This window comes from Pelodiscus sinensis, chromosome 32, assembly GCF_052426305.1.
Source record: "Pelodiscus sinensis isolate ZL-2025 chromosome 32, ASM5242630v1, whole genome shotgun sequence".
Classification (NCBI taxonomy): Eukaryota; Metazoa; Chordata; order Testudines; family Trionychidae; genus Pelodiscus; species Pelodiscus sinensis.
Window position 1 is genome coordinate 8,957,928 of NC_143083.1, and position 21,863 is coordinate 8,979,790.

General features: G+C 50.0%; 1 protein-coding gene across 2 annotated transcripts; it reads left to right on the top strand.

Annotated features, from left to right (window-relative positions):
* Positions 1-6,335: 6,335 nt before the first annotated feature.
* UBXN6 (UBX domain protein 6) lies at positions 6,336-21,118 on the top strand. 2 transcript variants are annotated; one of them, XM_075903037.2, is made up of 11 exons: positions 6,336-6,477; positions 11,947-12,104; positions 13,545-13,606; positions 15,015-15,146; positions 16,140-16,237; positions 17,257-17,332; positions 17,415-17,499; positions 18,139-18,358; positions 18,528-18,658; positions 20,466-20,611; positions 20,969-21,118. In XM_075903037.2, the coding sequence occupies exons 1-11, from the start codon at positions 6,467-6,469 to the stop codon at positions 21,095-21,097; spliced, it is 1,248 nt and encodes a 415-aa protein (XP_075759152.2). In that variant the 5' UTR covers positions 6,336-6,466; the 3' UTR covers positions 21,098-21,118. The 2 variants fall into 2 exon arrangements, with proteins under 2 accessions (XP_075759152.2, XP_075759153.2); XM_075903038.2 differs by lacking the exon at positions 6,336-6,477 and adding an exon at positions 6,544-6,704.
* Positions 21,119-21,863: the final 745 nt, after the last annotated feature.

Genomic DNA, 21,863 nt, shown 5'->3' on the forward strand with positions numbered 1-21,863 from the left:
CTCCGCTCGCACTTCCGCAGCGCACTGGCTCGCGCCCCTGCCACTCACCTGCTCCCTCCAATCGGGGCTCGAGGCGGGGCGTGAGGAGTAACGGGATTGGGCAGCTGTCTGGGCACGCGGGGCGGCGTGGGGGCACTGGAGGGGTGTGACTGGGGATGTGCGTGGGAAGGGGGGCTGGGGGCTATAAGAGCCGTGGGGGAGGGGCCTGGGGGGCTATAAGGGCCATGGGGGAGGGGCCTGGGGGGCTATAAGGGCCGTGGGGGAGGGGCCTGGGGGCTATAAGGGCCATGGGGGAATATAGGGCAGGGAGTGAGGGGGGATGTAGGTGTATGGGGTGAGGAGCAGGGGGGCATGGAGGGAGGAGTACAGTGGAAGGGATATAAGAAGAGTGATGGGGCAATAGAGACGGGCTTATGGTGGGGCACTATAGGGCATGGGGTACTGAATGGTGGCTAAAGAAGGGAAGAGGTGATTACAGGGCTATGTCTAGACTGGCATGATTTTCCGGAAATGCTTTTAACGGAAAAGTTTTCCGTTAAAAGCATTTTCGGAAAAGAGCGTCTAGATTGGCACGGATGCTTTTCCGCAAAAGCACTTTTTGTGGAAAAGCGTCCGTGCCAATCTAGACGCGCTTTTCCGCCAAAAAGCCCCGATCGCCATTTTCGCGATCGGGGCTTTTTTACGGAAAACAAATCTCAGCTGTCTACACTGGCCCAAAAGACTTTTGCCTGAACGGGAGCAGCATAGTATTTCCACAAGAAGCACTGATTTCTTACATGAGATCGTCAGTGCTTTTGCGGAAATTCAAGCAGCCAGTGTAGACAGCTGGCAAGTTTTTCTGGAAAAGCGGCTGATTTTCCGGAAAAACTGGCCAGTCTAGACACAGCCAAGGTGTCTGGGGGGGATGAGGGATACAGATGGGGGAAGGCATCTGGAGGGATGAGGGGTATAGATATGAGGAAGGAGTATAGTTTGAGGCATATAAAGAGGATGGTGTATAGGTATTGATGGGGAAGGAGGGTGAGGATAGTATGGAAGGCTGGGCTATAAGGAAAAGGCATAATAGGATAGTGTGGAGGGTTTTACAGTGCAGGACTGAATGTGTCATTGCTCTCTCCCTTTAACGCCTCTCCTTGCTGCTTTGCTCCATTTTATATCCTCCACTTAATTGTCTTGTTTTGTCTCTTGGGCTCAGCTGGGCATTACTTTCCCCAGATTGCTGGTCTGCCTGGAAGCACTGATTCTGTTGGGAGGCTGATACATGCTGTGATGAGTGTGGTCACAGAAGCTAGTCACACAAATCACTGTATTGTGGGGCATTTTCTAGGCTAGTCACAGAGGGATGATGAAGCTCTTATTAAAGGATAAGGGGGGTATACTATAGGATGCAGTTAGTGTTACATCCTTAACCTCCTCTATTGAGATTTTTTGATGCTATCTGCCCCAAAACACTCAAAATTAAACAATAATTATACATTAATAATTTTCTGTCCAGAAGGGATCTCCTAATTAAAGATCCCCATGTGTACCCAGGGATCTGCAACAGTGGGATCTTCTGGATCACTGTCACTAGAGGAGTTATGGAACTGAATTGTTCTTTGTCCTGCTTAAATGGTGAGCCTCTGGTCTAGTGGCAGGGATGGTATCTTCGTCAGAACACACTGTCTTAGTGCAGGTGATCATGTCTCCCTCTAGAGGCTGGTTCTAGAAAGTATAAGAGCCTGCTACTGACTAAACAGGGTAGGCCTGAGCCTATACCCACTTGAATGGGCACTGGAAAAAAGTGGCAGCAGCTTGTGTGTTCAGATCCTTATGCTACACCCACTGAAGTCAGCTGAAACCTGACAACAACCTCAACAGGCACAAGAGTCAGGAAAGCATCTCTTCAGGGCCTGAATGGCCTTCCCCCTGACAAGTTTGATGTCTGTATGCATCAGGCCACATTCCATTACGGCAGTGGTCCCCAACCTTTTCAGGTTGCCGGGCGCCAGGGGGCGTGGCCGTTAGCCCGCCGGGCGCCAGGGGGTGTGGCCGTTAGCCCGCCGGGTGCCCGGGGGCGGCCCCCTCCCATAGCCCCCATATGCCCGGGGCCGGCACCCCCCCCCGCAAGCGCCGCGCGCCGGGGCCGGCGACCCCCCCCACCACAAGCGCTGCGCTCCCGGGGCTGGCGCTCCCCCTCCCCCCCGCAAGCGCCACACGCCCGGGTCTGGGGCCGGCGCCCCCCCCCTCCAAGCGCCACGTGCCTGGGGCCGGGGCCGGCGCTCCCCCTCCCCCCCGCAAGCGCCGCGCGCCATGTGCCCGGGGCCAGGCCAGCCCCGAGCACCTGGCGGGCGCATGCAAGTGCCCCCGCGGGCACCGTGTTGGGGACCACGGCATTACGGTAACAATGTTCCATAAATATGATACTAATAACAATAGTTAATACTTAAAGTGAAACAAAACAAAAAGCTAGTGAATCGAAACACAGGATCTACAAGCGTTACAACACTGTCAATAAGCCGCTACAAAACTTAATTATAGAAATTAATCACACCGCTCAAAATAATCATTTTGGCAAGGTTTGGATTTGAATATTCCTCTGCCATGTCTGCAACCCAAATATAATGGCATCGGACTAATACATGAGAACCAGAAAGTGAAACTAAGTAATTTATTTTCCAAGCACAAGCTGAATAGAGTGAAAAAAAAGCATTTGTAAACTATTTTAAATATTGATTGGGACAGATTCTGGCACTCAGGGCTTGTCTTCACATATAGTGCTACAGCAGCATGACGGCACCAGTGAGGCATGCAGAGCCCGTGCTGTCCACTGGATGGTTTGGGGAGGTTGCCCCAGGTCTCATGCTTTGGGGGCCTCCGGTTTAGGAGGACTCAGGCCCAGCAGCAGACAAACTCAGCACTTCTATCATTCAGGCCTTGTAGAGATGCTTTCCTGAATCAGGGTCTGTGGGCTGAATCTTGCACCTATTGAAATTGTTGAAAGGTTTCAATTGACTTCAGTGGAATGTAGCATAAGGGTCTGAACACACAAGCTGCGGAGCAGAAGCAGGGGCAGGAAGAGCTGGAATCGGGGCAAGCCTGGGGTGGGGGTTGCCCTAGACTCCGCACTCCCTTGGGATGGTCCTGCTGCCATGCCACTGTAGCACTTGAATGAAGATGGCCCTAATGTTTCTCCTGTCAGCTCCTGTGGCTTTTTCCACATTCTTGACAGACTTAGTTATAGTGATAATAGGGCTATATAGTGTAGATGTGGCCTTAGTGACAACACAACTTTCAAAGGGAAGTTACAATAATGTAACCAAGACTGAATTTGTCCTTTCCAGTTTTAATATACCCAGATAATGGCATTAAAATGCCTATAAGGGAATTTCCTTCTTTTACAGGTTCTGCACAGTTATACTGATATAAACTCAGAGTTACTCCACTGAAGCCAGTTAAGTTTATATTAATGGAACCAAGAGTAGAATCTAGTCCTATCTGTTTTGTACTTAACAGTTTCCTTTTAATTACGAAGTACAGTAGTAGAACATGTCTTTGTAAATCTGTCTTTCATTGTGTAATGCTGCAAAAGGAATAGAAAGCACTGACAGAAATTGGGCCTTGTCTACACACAAAGTTGCACTAGTTTATTTAAAGGTATATTTTTAAATCTATTTAGTTTAAACCAGTGTGAAATTTTTAAAACTAGTTTGTTCTGCTTTAGCTAAGGTTGATGCCAAGTTGATTTAAGATAAATTGATGCAGGTCAGGATTAAGCAGCTTCAAGAAGATCCACGCAGAAGTTTGCACTAATTTAACTAAATTTATTTTAAAACTAATTTTAGTTAAACTGGTGTGATTTTTACATGAAGCTCTTAGAAACAGCAAGCCAAATTAAATAGCCATATGAAAGCTGTTGAAAGTTGACATGAGGTGTCAACAAAAACAAGCATGTGTGTGTATATGACTTAAGTCATATCTAAATTAGCATTTATGACCATAAAATGTTTGTCATTCGGATTTGTGAAAAAAACAGGACCTTAAGTGACATAAGTTTTGCCATAGGTACCAAATTCTCTTCTAGCTGAGGGGGGAATGATCTTCTACTCCAGTGGTCCCCAACGTGGTGCCCGCAGGTGCCATGGCGCCCGCTGGGCCATTTCTGTGTGTCCGCTGAGTGATCAGGGCCGGCCCTGCCCCCGAGCGTGTGGCACATGGGCGGTGCTGGCCCCTGGGCATGCAGCGTATGGGCATCCCCGCCCCCGGGTGCACGGCGCAAGGGCTGTGCCGCCCCTAGGTGCGCAGCGTATGGGTGTCCCCGCCCCTGGGCGTCCCCGCCTCTGGGCACGCAGCACAGGAGCGGCGCTGGCCCCGGGTGCGTGGCATATGGGCAGCCCCAGCCCTAGGCGTGCAACACAGGAGCAGCACTGGCCCCGGTGCCCGTCAGCCCCAAAAGTTGGGGACCACTGTCTATTCTACCCCTACCCTTCCTTTTCCCCAAGGCACTGCCTCCTCTCCTCTTGCAACCCTCCCCCTGCTCTACTCTCATTTGGTCCCCTCCTTCAAGTGCATCCCATCCCTGTTCCTTCCCCTTCCTCTCAGCGCCTCCTGCATGCTGGGAAACAGTGGGTGAGAGGTGTTTGGAGGGAGGGGGCACTTGATCATTGGGGCAGCCAGCAAGCAAGAGGCTGGGGGGGGGGGGGGAGGGCAGAGGAGAGATGAGAAGGGAGTTTGGCGGTGGGTGCTGAGCACCTGTTAATTTTTCTACAGCCCTGGTGCACCCATGGAGTCAGTGTGTATGAGTCTTGCTGGCACAAGTGCTAATGTGCTCAATGCTATGTCAGTGGGAGAGGTTCTAAGCTGTGCCAAAGCTTGTAAGTGCATCCACAGCCTTCAGTGACAACTAGCTGTGTCTAAACTAGCTGAATGTGGCAGTGAGGAGCATGGATTTACACAACGAAAACATCCACACCCTTGACTTAAAATATATTTACATAGCAATGCCCTCCCTGAGAAAGGATGAGTGAAAGAAAACCTCAGATGTTAATCATGTTGCTTAATGCATGACTGGAAGGCACTGAAATACTGAGGTGATAGGGGGGAGGGTGAATCAAGAACCTGCATAAAGTAGACTAGAATAGCATCTAAAAGCAAGTTAGGAGCTTTGCAGAGCAAATTAAATGACAAAGGACCCTGTTCAGCTGTTACCTGATGATCTAGGGTCCTGATCCTGCAATCATATGGTGAGTGAATGTGTGTTACAGATTCTCCTGTGCTGAGGATATAAGCTGCTTATAGCCTCTGGCTACAGTCTTGGCTCTTTACTTCAAGTTGTGGCAGCTTGTGCTTTTAGCTCTGGATATTCCTGGTAGGCCAGCTAAGATGGTCATTGAGACACATGAGTAACTTTAGTGCCATTGTGCCAACAATGCTAATGAGGCTGCTCATGTGAGTAAAGGTTGCTGTAATAATGGGACAGCAGGGGGAACCAGGAGAAAAGGTGAAGAGAGCTGGGTGTGAAAGTAGGGGGTAGACAGTGGTGGGGGAGGGCTGTAGGTAGGCAAAGGGTTGTGGGGGTACATGGTGTGGGGAGCTGAGTGCCAAAAGGGGGCAGTGGGTGCCAGTGTGAAGGCAGGAGAAGCACAATGTATGAAGGCTGGGGTTTGGGGGGCTGGGGTCAGGGGGAATGCAGTGTGGTGCTGGGGGTAGGTTGGTCATGAGTATGCCCTCCCATTCCTTAAGGCCGTGGCTCTCAGCCTTACCCTTTGCAAATCTTAGCTGAGGCTGCAGACCCCCCTCGGTCTGCGGAACCCTGGCTGCTGTAAGGGACCATTCCTGGTCACCGTTCCCTTCTTTTAAGATGCACTGAAATATATTAAATAAGAAGAAGTCTTTGAGTTTTAGGCAGGAAGGTTGAAGCCTGTGAGCATTGCACTGTATCCAGGAGGGGACCAGAAATGGACATGGCTGAAATAGACGGCTCGCTACACCAAGAGGGGGTTCCCCGAAATGCCCCTTCAAACGCAGCAGTGTCCCTCACCTGTCCTGTCCCTGTATCCCCCCCCCCCCCCCCCAAGCTGGTCACCCTAGCTGGGGGCAAAGGCTGGGCACGTGTGGCGCTAAGGCTGGGGGAAGGGTCGGGGGCCTGGTATAGGAAGAAGGGGGGGACACACATGTGGGGCTGGGGGGAGGGGTGGGAGGGAAGGAATGGGGGAGGGGATAGGAAGAGCAATGGGGGGGAGAGGCACGTGCGGCGCTGAGGCTGCGGGGAGGGGTGGGGGAGGGGCAGGGCCAGTGCTCGAGGTAAAGCGAGGTCAGACCCGCCGCTGGCGCTTGGCGGACCTCACGCACCATAGAGAGGCGGGGGGGAGGCCTAGAGCGCCCCTGCCGGGCTCGTCACACAAGGAGGCGCGTGAGGTGCCTGAAGGGCGCAGGCGCCAGGCTCTGGCCCCGCCCCCCGCCGCTTCCCGCCAGTTCCAAGAGGCCGATGGCCGCTCGGTAAGTCACGTGCCCGCAGCGGGAGGCGGGGCTTCCTGTTTCCGGTGGCTGAGAGGAAGGGGGCTCCGCAGGTGTTTTGTTGTGCGGGGCCGGCCCGTCTCTCCCCGCCCCCCTCCCTCCCCCCGCGCCGCCGCCGCCGCCATCATGCGGAAATTCTTCCAGGACATCAAAGCGGACATGAAATTCAAAACCGCGGGGCCGGGCCAAAAGCTGGCGGAGCAGCCCAGGTAGTGGGGGAGGGGCGGCTGGGGGGGGGGAGGAGTGAGGGGGGGGAGCGTTGGGTGGGTGGTGGGGGGGGGAGGAGTGAGGGGGGGAGCGTTGGGTGGGTGGTGGGGGGGGAGGAGTGAGGGGGGGAGCGTTGGGTGGGTGGTGGGGGGGGAGGAGTGAGGGGGGGGCGCGTTGGGTGGGTGGTGGGGGGGGAGGAGTGAGGGGGGGGCGCGTTGGGTGGGTGGTGGGGGGGAAGAGTGAGGGGGGGAGCGTTGGGTGGGTGGTGGGGGGGAAGAGTGAGGGGGGGAGCGTTGGGTGGGTGGTGGGGGGGGAGGAGTGAGGGGGGGGCGCGTTGGGTGGGTGGTGGGGGGGAAGAGTGAGGGGGGGAGCGTTGGTTGGGTGGTGGGGGGGAAGAGTGAGGGGGGGAGCGTTGGGTGGGTGGTGGGGGGAGGTGCCTGCTCCACTGTGAGTTGGGCTGGGTGATGCCGTTGGTGGCAACGAGGGATCCAGCCCCAGGACTCCCATCTCCTCCGTGGTGCTTCTCCGCTTCTGGATCCCAAACCGCCTTTCTGCCATTAACCCCTGCCCAAGGCTGTGGTCGAGTAACAGAGTCTGTGGCGTGGGGCCTGGGGCCGCCGTGGGCTGCACAGGGGGGACACGTGAGACGGGTTCGGGTCCCAGCTCCCTGCTGGCTGGTCTGTTCCTCCTGGGACCTGGGTTCAGATCCCAGCTGCCTGGGCTGGACCCTCTTCTCATCTCCCCTCTGCCCGAGTTCGGTTCTCTTAGCCCCCAAACCGCTTACGCTGTTGGCTCTTCTCATTCCTGAGGTTGTTTTTTTTTTTTTCAGACGACCCCTCCCCCCGCCCCGGCTGTTCCCTTCTCTCCGCTTCCCCATCTCTTATCCCCCCACTCCACTTCTTCAGACTCAAGTTCAGATCTCTGCTCCTTCCCCACTTGTGCTGTTCCTTTCTCTCCCAGCTTCTCTCCCCCACACCCAGGTTCGGCACCCACATTTACTTCCACCCAGGTTGTATCCTGGTGACTCTAAACTATCCGACCCTTTGTGGTATCCTGTTTAACCAGTTAACCAATTCAGTGGATTTTTCTGTAATCTGCATCCCCAGTCTTCATCCCCTTTTCCCAATTGACTGTGCATGGCTAGCCAAGTACAAAAGCAGTTTCTCCTCTCTTGGTCTTCACACCTCCACATCAGCTGCTAGAAGTGGGCCTCATCCTTTCTGACTGAATTTACCTCTTTCTCTCTAGCCTTACTCTTGATTGGTACTCTTTTCTTATGCCTGTATATTTATACCTGCCTCTGGAATTTCTACTACATGCATCTGACGAAGTGGGTCTTTGCCCATGAAAGCTTTTGCTCCAATAAATCTGTTAGTCTGTAAGGTGCCATAGGACTCCTCATTGCTTTCCCAGGAGCTTCCTTGGTTCCCTCTTGCTCTACTCCTCCAAAATGTGTCAAGCTCTGGGATCCTCTGCGCTAGGCGCTGCAGACCAGGCCTACTGTAGGTTTGGAGGACTGAGGACTTTTGCAGTAGGGTACAGCATACACCACCAGAGGAACAACTTTATTTTCCTTGTATCACTTTTAGCTTTAGACTCAAAAACACACTTCCACTAAATAGAAAAAAAAATACTGTAGCTCTGAAGAAGTGTTTACCTGATTCAGGTATCTGAGTCAGAGCTCCTGACTCTTTTGGCACAAACAGGCTTTTACTCCTGTTTGCTGTACCAGCTCCTGCCAAGCCAAGAGCTGATTGTTCCCTGAAGCTGCACTGGGTCCACATCTGACCACAGAATTGCTATTCTTGTGGCTGATTTTCAGATACCAAAGTAAGTTTGGGGAAATGATGCTAATCGAAAAATCATTTGACTTGTAAAGGAACAGGATTGGAGGCAGTTAAGACAAATACAGAACCTCACCATGTTGTGGGATAGTCACCTTCCTGAATATCATTGTCCTGCAGCTGTTTATGAAATATGGCAGCTGAGTGAACGTAGAATAACCATACTGGGAATTAAAATCACAAGGGTGTGTGGTGTTGACTGTTTTAAGGCCTAATATGTTGAGAACAATCAAAGATGAAAAGGATTGCTTTGTATTATATAAATTCTTGGAATCCCAAACTCCACTGGTTCAGGTGACAGTGGCTGGTAAAATTTCCTTGAAGACAAACCCCTTGCCTGTAGAAAGCAAAGGTGCAATCAGAATGAAGCAGTTTATAGGCTTACTGTCACAAGGTCTGTCTGGGCTACAAAACAATATTGATGAACTAGGTCATGTTTTCAGGTTCAGTAAATGTTTCAAAATAAGTTTAAGACATTAGGCCAATACATGGATTAGTAATGGTGAAAGTGCATCTAGACTGGAATTTAACTGTTCGGTGACCTGACCTAGTCAGTGTTGCACTATGTATTCTCACTTTCTATATTATTTGTTTAGTTTCTATGTGAATTTCATATGCTTGATCTCAGCCCTGCTGCACTATTCAAATACACACTCAAAGAAGGCCAGAGTCCCCAGTTCCATCCTAAATCCTGAAGGAAACTGCTAAAACATTAGTTTAATAACAGAACTTTTCTATAACAATATTTCTTAAAAGTTGCAAGAGATTTGTAGTTGAGATCATCTATTGAATCCAATTTTCTGTGGCTTTCAGGGACAATGAAAGTTGTGATTGGTCCTGTCTTGGGCAGGGGGCTGGACTTGAAGACCTCCTGAGGTCTCTTCCAGCTCTATGATCCTATGAATCCAGTTGTATTTATTGCTCCAAACTTTGGGCGCACAGGCTTGACAAACTGCTTCACGGTCACTGAGCAGTAATGCTACCTAGCAAGGGCATCAGGTTCTTTTGTGACCTTATAAAGCTATGATGTCACTGAGCATCTACAGTTGCTTCCCGATCAAGCCTGTTCTTGGTGCTGTTCTGTGTAGTGCTCTTTGAAATTATACTCTGGTGAGGGTGGATGTTTTGCAGAGCAGCTGGAAACATTAAATTCTGTTTTCTGCTAGCAGCACACATTCTCCATTCCTAAATGTATCCATGTTTTGTAGTGGGTGCAGTCTTCAGGACTTTCCTGCTTGCATGTTGTGTATAAGCCTTTGATACACAACGGCCTTCTTGTTCTTATGGAGGAAGAGTATCTTGGAAAAATGGGTCCATCTCTCAGGGTATGCCTACACAGCAGGGCTAAAGTTGAATTAAGCTACACTACTTCAGCTACGTCAGTTGGAGCTACATCATAGAGGTTGAGAATGGTGTCCCTAGCTGCTGGTTGTCTGGAAATGGGTGACAGGAGAGGGATCGTGTGAGGATTACCTGTTGTGTTCCCTTCCTCTGGGACAACTGGTATTGGCCACTGTCGGCAGACAGGATACTGGGCTAGATGGACCCTTGGTCTGACCCAGTATGGCCATTCTTATGTTCTTAAGTCAAAATAGCTTAATTCAGCTTTTGGTGCTGTCTACACAGCAGGAAGTCAAAGGAAGAACACTCTTTCTTTGCCTTCCCGTACCCCTTGTGAAATGAAGGTTACCAGGAGTCAGAGTAAGAAGTCCTTCAGCTCGACATTTATTTCAAAATAAAGACTTGTAGTGTAGATGCACACTGTTATTTCGGCATAACGTCAGTATTCCGCTGCTGTGTAGACGTACCCTTAGAAGGGAAAGGTGCCTTTTTGCTGCCTTATAAAGGCCCAAATCTTTCCTTTTTTTTTTTTTTTTTTTTTTTTTTTTAAATCCTGCTTGTCTTCTGTCTTCCTTGAGTTTGATGAAGGATGTCTTGTATGACTCAGGCATGTTTGAGTGCTTATTAAAGCAGTTTGGCAAAGAGCTGTTCTCTCAATTGTCTGAGTGAAGTTGGAGTTAGTAATTTAGGTCTGAAAAAAAACCACATTCTCAAGCAATTGGGTTCCTTTCAGAGCATCCAGTGGCATCCTTCTAAGTGCCCATAGTCTTCCAGGGTAAACAAAGAACTGATGTTCTAATGTAATCCCAACTCCATGTTTCTTTTCTATGTAACAAGAACATAGCACCTCTGTGGATCACCTTTAACCTGAGGCTTAGGGCTTGTCTACTCTTAAACACTAGTGGCACAGCTGCACTCACCAATATCGTACTTCAGTGTAGACACTAGTGACGCCGATGGAGGGATTCTCCCCTGGCTGCAGTAGCTACATTGATGGAAGAGTCCTTCGGTCAGTTTAGAACTGTCTACGCTGTGGGGTAGATCACAGCTGCACCTCTCAGGAGTGTGGGTTTTTCACATCCCTGAGACTCAAAGCTATGCTGATGTAAGGTCTCAGTGTAGACCAGCCCACCGTGTACTTAAAGAGTTAAACTACCATTTCAGAGCCTGATTTTCAGAGGCACTAAGTACCTGCAGCTTAAAAGCACCTACCACTCCAATTGACAATGACTCAGAAGTTCAGATCCCAGATCTCTGAATTGCGTTATATGTAACTTATTAACCTTAAAGAAGAGTTGTTTGAACTTAAACTGTCTTCTGTTGTCATCTGAACAAGTAGGTTGTCCCCACGAAAGCTCATGATACCATCTACATGTTTTGTTATCCTCTAAGGTGCTCCTAGACTATTTGTTGTTTAAGTGTCTCCTGTTGTGTCTATAACCCAAATACAGTGTCCCAGTGCCACAGCATGATAGCCAGAATATGAAACTCATCAGTCTCTATTGATCAGATGGAGACAGTTTCACTAGGTAAACATCTGGGGGTGGGGGAGAACTGGATTTTATAAACCTCCTTTTAATAATCTATAGCAGGGGTGACCAGCCCACAAAGCTGCCTCTGCACCCATACAAAGGGCCTCCGGTTCCCTGTGAAGCAAAGTGGCGCTGGCAAAATAGCACCGGCAAGAAGCCAAACCCGAGTTTTCATTTAAAGGGGCAGTGTCTTCCTCTCCTCTCCCCCAACAACTTTTTTCCCTTGGCTCTTTGCGCTATGTCCACCACTATTTTGGCTCTTTGACTGTAATGGGTTGGCTACCCCTGATCTATAGCCTGGGTAAAATAAAGGGAAATACACACATCCTGATTTGCTCCTGTAAGTGAGGAGAACATAACTCTGCGTTGAACCTCTGTGGTTCACAGATGTTGCCGGACCAGAGAGCTCCAGCAGTTGGGAGTCTTGCAGCAGCGCAGCTTGGTGGTGGCTGGAGTGGGGACAGCGCAGAGTTCTGCTTCACCTGCTAAGGCTGTTCATTTATTTGTGCCTTTCTTTCATCCGCCAGGGAAAGGGCCCCTAAAGAAAAGCCAAAAGCGGTGACCCCAAAGTCTCGCCAAGGCCCCACAAATGAGGCCCAGATGGCGGCAGCTGCAGCCTTGGCTCGGCTGGAGCAGAAACCCAAGCCTCGGCTCCCTTCTTCCCAAGACGCCATCAAGAATCAAGGTAAGAACAGCCACCGTTCCTTATGGGTGCAGGGGCACGACAGGCATATTTGTGCCTCGACCGAGTGCCCGTTCACAGGGAAAGTCTCCCCCAGCCTGTTTGGCCCAGCGAAGCCTGCACTCGTCTCAGTGGCATTTCCATCTGTGAGACTGGCAGGGTGAGGAGCTAGTGTCCTGTGCTTTCACACTCCATGGATGGCTTTGCACAACCAGCTAGGGGCACTTTTGGGAGCAGGGGGTTGCATTCTCTTGAAGCCTCGTGTTCCAACTCACTGCCAGAGGCCAGATAGCAAAGATGAACCACCTGCCTGACTCGGGTTGGCAATAATTTTTGACAGGGGGCCACTCCAAGACTTTGTAAAGTGGTTGAGGGCTGCGCTTTTCCATTTTAAAGGAGGAAGTGCGGGGTCTGGGATGGAGGTTGGGTGCAGAAGGGAGCTTGAGGTAAGGGATTGGGGTGCTGGAGGGATAATGGGGTCTGGGAGGGAGTTTGTGTGAAGGAGGTGGTCATCACCTAGGGCAGTAGTACGAGTACTCTTAGGGGTACTCAAGAAGTCGGGGAGTATGTCAACACAACTGCAATTTGGAGAAAACTGAATTTTTAAGTTTTACACCCCAGCTATGATTAAGTTGTTTAAACTAACGTGTTACAATGGTAGAAAAAATTGTTTCTGAAAACTAAGTACTGGGGGTACTTTATTTATTTATTTATTTTTAAAGGCATACTTTATAAAAAAAAGGTTGAAAATCACTGATCTAGGGCAGGGGAATGGGATGCAGGGTTTTGGGAGGGGATTGTGATCTGGGGCAGGAGATTGGAGTGCCAGATCTGGGAGGGAGTATGGGTGCAGGACAGGGCAGAGGATTTGAGTATGTGCACTAGGAGGGTGAGAGGAGCAGAGGTTGGGGAAGGGAGAAGCTGGGGTGCCAGAGGCAGCCTCTGGCCAGGAGACTTACCAGCCAGCAGCCAAACCTGCCTGCCTGTCTGCAGAACTAAATGCTTACAGGGCTTAAAATGTTTCCCAGCCAACCTGCCTACCCAGCCATGTGCTTGTGTGAATAACTGAGCCGGACAGAAGGGGAGCATGGTACTTCGTGGCTGCCTGTTACTCAGGCAGCTCCCATTGGCTAGTTTCTGCCCAGAAGCTGGATAATGGGATTGTGCTGGGGATGGAGGCAGTGCCTGAAGCCCTCCCCTTGGGGATTACAGTTTTGAAAGGGAGATGGCCCAGGAGCTGCTTTTCTGAGCAGCATGCGGGACTTCAAGGCAAGCAGGGGAGCCTGCCTGCGGCTCCCTGCTGTGTCCACGGGCTGGATCCAGTGGCTTGGCAGGCCAGATTTAGCCCAGGCCTATCCCAACTGCTGCTTCCCTGCCCCAACCCTGTGTAATTCATTGGGTTGCACCACATCAGCCATCCTAACCTGAATTTATGCCTCCTAGTGAAAAAGGAGCTTCTGGCTGAAGCAGCAGTGAGCGAGCGAAGACTTTCTGCGGATGACAAGGTATGAGGAGATGCTGCTAATCAAGGGCATGTGATCCCTGTGCATTAGAGAATCCCTAAATAAGGAAGTTTGAGCATCTTCTAGGGAAGGAGATACCAGCCCCCGCACGGTGGGGACTGTGCATTTGAGTCTGACTTCAGAAACGAGCAGAGAAATAGCTGTGTGTGGTTCAGAGAGCATAAAACCCTTCAGCTCATACTATGGCATCTCTCCTAATTTGTCTTGCTCACTAACCCCCCTCCCCCCGCCCAAGGTCAGCAGGCTGCAGGAGAGAAGAGCAATTGCTGTGGAGTCAGAGGAGTGATTCTGCACTTGGTGCAGGACAACACCTATTTTTACACCCTCTTTTACCCCCTTTTTGAAAACGCCTTGACTGAAACATCTCTGGACTGACCCAGAGTTCCTTTGCGTGTAGGAGAGTTACTCCTATTGTTTGGCCCTGGGCCGCATTTGAGTACTTATGGGTAGTACCTTATGCTACAGGTCAGCAGGCCTACTCCTGAATCACGGGGCGGCTTGGTGGGAGCCATGATAATGGAATCTGGTGTTTTACCTGTGGCTCTGAGAGTAATGGAAACATCTGCTGCTCCAGCCGAGTCTTTTTAACATGACTGAAAGTGTTGACCTCTAGTGGCGGGAATCACTCTGACTTCAGGGCTGCCAAGCACTCGGTAGGAACGCTTTGCAAACCTTGGGTGACTTGCTTGGTAGCAATCAATTCCTCTGCTTGGATGTGGCATGCTTGTTGCTGGTATCTCCGCAGAATGCCTTTAGTACTTTCCACTATATTAGAAGGGATCCGAGTTAAGCCTTGGGAAGCATTGCACGGTGCTGCCGAATAACCCACACGGTCCGGGAAAACATGCTGAGATATGAGACTGGCATCTCCCCTCTGAAATAGGGATGTTAAAATGCGGGTGATGGTGTAAATATGTAACCGCTGAATTTTCCAGTGATTACACACACCTGGCTCCTGGGAGCTGGTGCACTTCTGGGGAGCTGGCTGCTTCCCCACGCTGTTGCCTCTGATACAGAGGCAGCAGTGTGGGATGATAGGCTGCTCTCCGGGAGCCGGTGTGCGCCGCCTGCATGCTTTTAAGCTGGCTTCCCATGTGTACAGGCTCCCGCTTGCCATCCCTGTCACAGGCAGCAGCAGCTCCCCAGGAGCTGGCGTTTAAGCCTACTTCTGATAGAGGCAGCAGTGGGAGGTGGGGGGAGCCTGTGTGTAATCATGAACGTTAGCTGATGAGCCCAGGCCTATCAGTTAACTGTCTGCGGGTTATACGTTCACGTCCCTACTCTGAATAGTTTCCATGAGTTGCACTAGCAAGAGAGTTGTGCATGGGGGAGATGGGAATCAAACGTTCTCCCCTTTCGAACCACTGTTTGATTTCAGCTCTTTCTTCAGGGGCCCGTGCCTGCAGTTGAGGAAGAAACAGCAGGACTGTCGGTGTCGGGGGTCTATTTCATTTGCCCACTAACTGGGGCCACCGTAAGGAAAGACAAGAAGGAAGCGCACATAAAAGAGGCCATCCTCTGTGTAAGTGAGGTCCTCTGCTGGCCACAGATGTTCGCTGTTTTCTGCCATCCATCTCACTAAATCCTTGGTGTGGTCTCCAAGTGCAACGTAACCTGTTGGAAATGCCATGGGGCCGCTGTGGTCTCAGCCAGATTCTCAGGCAGCCCAGGGTTGGATACTCTGTGTAGAACAACGTGCACTCTCCTCTATCGCCACCTCTCAAAATTACAGCCCTCTGCTGTCCCCACTTTCTCGCTCCAAGCTTCTATCTCCTCATCTGGATTTACAGTCCTTGAAGAGAGTTGCTGACAAATGCCTGCTCTGATTCCTTCCTCTGAGCTTGGTAGGAGACTGCTATCCGGAACCCTCTGGTTCTGAGTAAGGATTCTAAATATCAGTTAATTGAATAGTGAATTCACCTCATGAATTCTTATTGGTTACTCGACTATTCTGTAGTCCCCGGGGGTGGGGCCAGCAGCCAGTGTGCTCCAGCCCCTCTCCTGAGGAGCCCCCTGCCTTTCCGCACTACTGCTTCTGTATCAGAGGCAGTAGCGCGGGGTGTCAGGTGGGAGCTGGTCCGCAAGGGGATCCAGTTTAAAAACCAGTTCCCTTTGCAGACCGGCTGCCTGTTGCCCTGCCCTGCTGCCTCTGATAGAGGCAGCAGCACAGGGTGGCAGCAGCCCCTGTCTGGGCTGGGGATCTGAGCTCCCAGACCTGGTGCGAGTTGGAACTGAGTCGGGCTGCCTGCCCTGATACACTTTCAATGCAGAGCCGCAGCAGGGGTAGGTCCCAGACTCAGCACGATCCAGGTCTCAGCCCAGCTGCTGCCCAGCCTGTTAAAAAAAAATTGTACTGGCAAGACAGGAGGGGCAGAATGTTTGTAGTCTATAGCAGTAACCTATAAGCTTATGGTTATCAGTTAATCACCGATTACGCTATTACGTCCCTAGTTCTGAAATTGGCAGGACCAATCAGCTGGCCCCTCTGTGACTAGCTTCTGTCCTTCTCCTTCAGCATTCCGCTAAAGACCCAGTGGCTGCTTCCATCATGGAGATTCACACCTTCAACAGGGACCGAGAGAAGGTGAAACTTGGTGTTGAGACCATTGCTAAGTAAGTGTGTGAAAGCCTTGGGCAGCTCAGCTCCCAGGTGGCCTGCCTAGAATCTGTTGCTTCTCTGGGTGAGAAGGGGTTGGGTGCAAGCAATTGCCCCTTTCCTGGAAGGTTAATGGGGAAGGGATTTTCTTGTACTGTACGTGGTGCCCGAAGGAAAACTGAAGGGGAAGATTTGGAAACGTTTCCTGAAGTCTTAGACTGGACAGTGCGTAGTCAAGGAGACACAACTTGTGAATGGGGGGAAATGGACTGACTAGATGGGGATCAGGAACCTAGATCCCCAGCTTACTTGGATCTGGTAGGTGGGGGGCCCCCTCCCTTCTCCCCCCTCTGAGGGCTGGAACATGAGCTTGTTGGGAGCCAGTGAGATGTTTTAATTTTAATGTTAGGAGCCAGGTCAGTGAGGTGTGTTGCTTTTTGCTTCTCACTGAAGTGAGGCCCCTGACTGAAAAAGGGTTTCCTGCTCCTGGAGTAGATCATAAAAGTGGGCCCTGCAGTCCTAGAACTAGGCACCTCCAGGTGGAACATCTGAGTGACAAGTGAGTACCCTCTGAGTCAGGCTTTGGTTTTGGACTTTGCCTGCAAAGCAGACGGGGAGGGCAGTGGGGGAACCCATTGCTATGCTCCTGACATCATGAAACAAGCTGCAATGTGCACAAAGAACATTCTGGATGCTGGTATGCAAATAAGCCCAGTCGTCTTCAGCGATCTCACCCTATTCACAGGGCTTTTGAGTTTTATGGTTCTGTCCTGTGTGTTTCCATGTCTCTTCCATGGGCAGTTCTAAAGACTTCTTTCTGGAGAAGGGGGACCGAGGAAATTCGTACAATGAATGAGTGCTCAGAAATAGATTTGGCTTGGGATAAACAAGCCTGGGAAGGATGCTAGTGGAGGGGGCACTTGGAGATCTCTGGACCCATGGAATATGTTTTCAAACGGGACCAGAAGTTCACCAGTGAGCCGAGTATCCAGGCCTGCTGTTGTGAATGAAGTGTGAGAGAGTCCTGCCTTTGCAGATACCTGGATAACATCCACCTCCATCCAGAGGAGGAGAAATACCGGAAAATCAAACTGCAAAATAAAGTGTTTCAGGTGAGGGTCAAACGCTTGCAATTGACATACTGAGGAATTCCCACTCTGGCAGATGACATCTAACCCTCTCCTTCTCTTTTAGGAAAGGATAAATTCTCTAGAAGGGACACACAAGTTTTTCCAGGCCATTGGGTTTGAGAAGGCAATGCTGCCTGTTCCTGGACAAGGCAAGAAATCTAACTCTTAGATTTAAGACGGGGGTCAGCTACTTGTTGGTGCTAGCAAGGTATTTCTGGGAAGCAACTTTGGTCACTGTCAGAGCCTTCTCAACCAGGGCTATACGCAGGTTTTCCAGGGGGCATGTCAGCTCCTCTAGATATACACCTAGTTTTACAACAGGCTACAGTTAGTACAAACTGAAATTTCGTAGTAGTTTATACTGCTCTATAGACTACACTGAAACAGTACAGTATTTTTATTCTGGTTGATTACTTTCTCAATTTTATCATATAGCTATAAGCATTTTTCAGTGTGGTGTAACACTGCTGTATTTTTGTCTGATTTTGTAAAGCAAGTCGTTTTGAAGTGAGGTGTAATTTGGGGTACACAAGGCAAATCAGACTCCTGGAAGGGATGCCGTACTCCGGAAGGTTGAGAGCAATACTCTGAAACCTGCTGTCTGTTGTGGCATCACCGTTCTATCCACACCCCCAAACCTGCAGCTTGCTTGTTGCCCCAGGGGGTTTTGCTCTGGGGAGTGCTTTCCACTAGGTCAGAGGGAGACGCGACTACCCTCCTACCAGGGGGGAGTGCGAGTGGAGGCGAAGGGAAAACAAGGTGCTGAAGCCCCATGTGTGTGTTTGTAGAGACCACAGAAGAGTACTACGTGCTGAAGGAGGAAGTGTTGCCTAAGCTGGAGGAGCTCCAGGACTATAAGGAGCAGCTGGTGAGTTCAGAGCCAGTGAAGGCCCAGTTGGATCGCCAGCTCTGCGTTTTCAAACCTTCCCCTCAAGCTGCCCAGTTTGAGCTGCCCCACGATTTCTACAACCTCACACTAGAGGAGCTAAAGCGAGAACAGCGGCTCCGGTGAGTGGCCTGTAGCACTGAGCACTGTAAGTAAGAGATCTGCATAATTGGGGGCAGGAGGGTGGGCTGACCATACAGATGGAATGTGTTACTCTGGCCTAGGAAAATCTCACCACTCCCCCACCCTCCCTTTGCTTTATTTCATGTTCAAAACTGTTTGTCCATAAAGGACGGAAGCGCTGGAGAAGGCCTCTATGCTGAGAACAAAGGCTATGCGAGAGAGAGACGAGCAGAGGGAAATGCGGAAATATAACTATACGCTGCTACGAGTCCGTTTCCCTGATGGATACATTCTACAAGGTAAAGGATGGCCATGCCTTGCAACTTACACACACACTAGGGATGTACCAGTGTAGTCGATTAACCAATAAGCAAAAGCTTATAGGTTAATGCTATGGACTACACGCATTTCATAGAAACGTAGAGCTGGAAGAGACCTCAGGAGGTCGTCAAGTCCAGCCCCGTGCCCAAGGCAGAACCTGTCCCTCCCCCCTCCCCTTGCCACTACATTTTTTAGCAGGCTGGCCAGCAGCCCAGCTCAGTTCTGGCTTGCGATGGGTCCGGCACTACCCGTGCTGCGGCTCTGCATTTAAAGTATATAAGGAGCCAGCTGGGTGGGCAGGCAGCCCGGCTCAGTTCCCGCTCGTGCGAAGTCCTGGAGCTCAAACCCCCCAAGACAGAGGCTACTGCCACTCTGCGCTGCTGCCGCGTTCTGCGAGGCAGCAGTGCAGGGCACCAGGCAGCTGGTCCGTGAGGAGAGCTGGTTTTTAAATTAAAGAAATATAAATACATACATTGGCTCCCTTCACAGACCACCTCCCGTCTGGCACCCTGCACTGCTGCCTCTGATACAGAGACAGCAGCATGGAACGGCAGGGAGCTTCTCGGGAGTGAGGCCAGAGCACACTGACTGCCGGCTCCGCCCCTGGAGACTATAAAAGTCAACTAACCAATAAGAATTCATGAGACTATTTGACTATTCAGTTAACCGATATTTAACATCCCTAATACACACCCCAGATAACTAGACATTATGCTTCTTGCTCTCAAGCTACAAAGCTGAAACTTGGCAAGACCATGGGAAAGAACGTGGCAACATGGGGATAGAATAACTAAACCAGCTGGGTCTCTTCTAGACGGCATGGGACTGAGACAATGGGGTAACTAGATTTTTGCAGTCTCTGTAGAAACTTCTCTAAAGCGCTCACCCTCTAAATCAATGGTGAGTATAAAGATATGGGACCTCCTTGATCAGCACCGTGCTGTACAAGAGATTGCACACTGCTGATGGGAAATGAGCCATTTAGTGCCCATTACAGATTCCATGGAGTGGTTCATTAAAACAATCCGTGTGATGCCCACATTGTGGTATCCTCCAGCTACAGGGCCCCTTTCATCCTGCAATAGGAGACCCTTGGAATCTTAGACAGTTTTCCAGTGGATTTTATTTTTACGTTAGAGGTGCAACAGTAGGTTATTTTATGGCCTTGCTTTGATGCTCTTGGGATGACCAGTGTGTTTCTATGAATTGTTTACTTGTTGCATTAAATTATATCAAACTTGGTTCCTTCTCTAATGAACTAGCACAATGTTCTCCAGTTATGCAAACTGAGGGTCTTGGGGCATGTCTGTTGCATTCCTCCTTTGAGAGAGGAATGCAAATGCAGACAAATTGCAAATGAAATGCGGATTTGAATTTCCCGCGCTTCATTTGCATAATTGCAGCTGGCCGCTTTTCGAAGTACCGTATTTCAAGAGAAAAACGTGGTCCCCACGGGGTTATTTCAAAAAGAAACCCTTCCTTCGAAATAACCCATAAACCTCATTTTTTTTAAGGAGTAAGGGTTATTTTGAAGAAAAGGTTTCCTTTTGAAATATACTGTATTCGAGAAAAAACAGGGTTTTTGGAAAAGCGGCTAGCTGCAATTATGCAAATTCAAATCAGGAAATTAAAATGGGTGCTTCATTTGCAATTTTGTTTGTCTGTATTTGCATTTCTCTCTCGGAGGAGGAATGCAATAGACACACCCTTAGTGAGAGCAGGTGAATGGGAGTCGGCCTATAAACCAGTTTTAAAAGCTCTCTCTGCCTTATTTCCCCACCTCAGGGACATTCTATGCGCGGGAGCCCGTGTCTGTGCTCTACACGTTCGTGAGGGAAGCGCTGCAGGATGACTGGATGCCCTTTGAGCTATTTGTCCCTGGAGGTCTCAAACTGACGGAAGAGAACGTGGCGTTCAATGAGTGCGGGCTGGTGAGTAAAGTGATTTAGATGAAGCTACTTACAGCAGATACAAAACTCTGCAGGGAACGGAAATGGGATTGCAATCATTCTGTTTCCAGGGGTGGTCGGATGTGTTGAAACACTGAGCCTCTTAGTCCTCAGCTCAGTGCCGTTCAGCTTCAGCCTGGTCACAAGCTGTACCATCCCCTGCCAGAGGGCTAGGAACTCTGCACAAGCCTGACCTATATGTCCTGTCTTCCTGCCTGGCAAAGTTCTTCCAGAACTAACATGCCACCTGGAAGAACATTTTGAAGGGCTACAAATAGTCTACTCCCTGACCAGCTTTGGTGTAGTTACTGAGATCCTGTATGTTTCTACCTGTCCTAGGTGCCCTCTGCTCTTCTGACATTTGCATGGGATGCAGCTGTCATGGCAGACATAAAAGCTTCAGGGGAAGAGAAGAAAGGAAGCCTGTTGAAACCAGAACTCCTTTCCGCTGTCCAGATATTGTCATGAAATAAACAGGATTGGATTCAGCGCTGTTGCCTCTATGATGTGCTGTTGCCTCGAGCATGGAAATAGAAGCTGCCTCACTGTCACAAACGTGTTTGAGGGAAGACTTCTGTTTTAGCTAGAGCACTCGAAGGCCGGGTCTCAGTAAGCAAATGCTCAATGCATTATCCCCTCCAGTCAGATAGGAGTGTGTCTCTAAGGGGCTGCCACAGAGACACTGGTTTAAACAGATTTAGGTCTGAAGACAGTCCTGCCCAGAAAGAAACTTTACATTTGCTGCTTTTATATAACTACTTATTAAACATCCAGAGTAATCAAGAGCTTTTTATCTTTTCTAGAACTACTAAAGAAAAATCCACACTACTGAAGTGTAGCAAAGGACAGCTGCAGCGCTACCCTATTGAGTTGTGATGGTGGACAGGGCTAGTGTTTAGCTTTTCCTTGGTGCATCTATTGTACACAATACAGAGCCTTGGTTGGAACACTAACTGCACACACTTATGTTAGCCTCATTAAATGGAATATTTGGAAATAGTTTCCTTGAGCCAAGTGATTTGAGTTAACTTCCCTCCTGGTCCTTGTAGGCTTGAGTAAGGTAGGGTGTGCAGAGGGGGATACCAAGCCTGTATGTGACAGCAGTAGACTTCTATTGCTACCTCTGGTTGGAGGGCAAAGTAGAGATCAGGTGAGCAGGTAGGAAAAGCCACAGGTTCAACCTCTCTAATCTGGCACTCCCTGGTCCAGCATGGCTTTAGCTGAATGTTCACTT

Excerpts from the sequence above, each read along its gene's own strand:
- UBXN6 (XM_075903038.2), top strand. The coding sequence starts at position 6,622 with ATGCGGAAATTCTTCCAGGACATCAAAGCGGACATGAAATTCAAAACC. Across the intron at positions 13,607-15,014 it reads GACTTTCTGCGGATGACAAG|GGGCCCGTGCCTGCAGTTGA; the intron begins GTATGAGGAGAT and ends CTCTTTCTTCAG. Across the intron at positions 17,500-18,138 it reads GCTGCCTGTTCCTGGACAAG|AGACCACAGAAGAGTACTAC; the intron begins GCAAGAAATCTA and ends GTGTGTTTGTAG.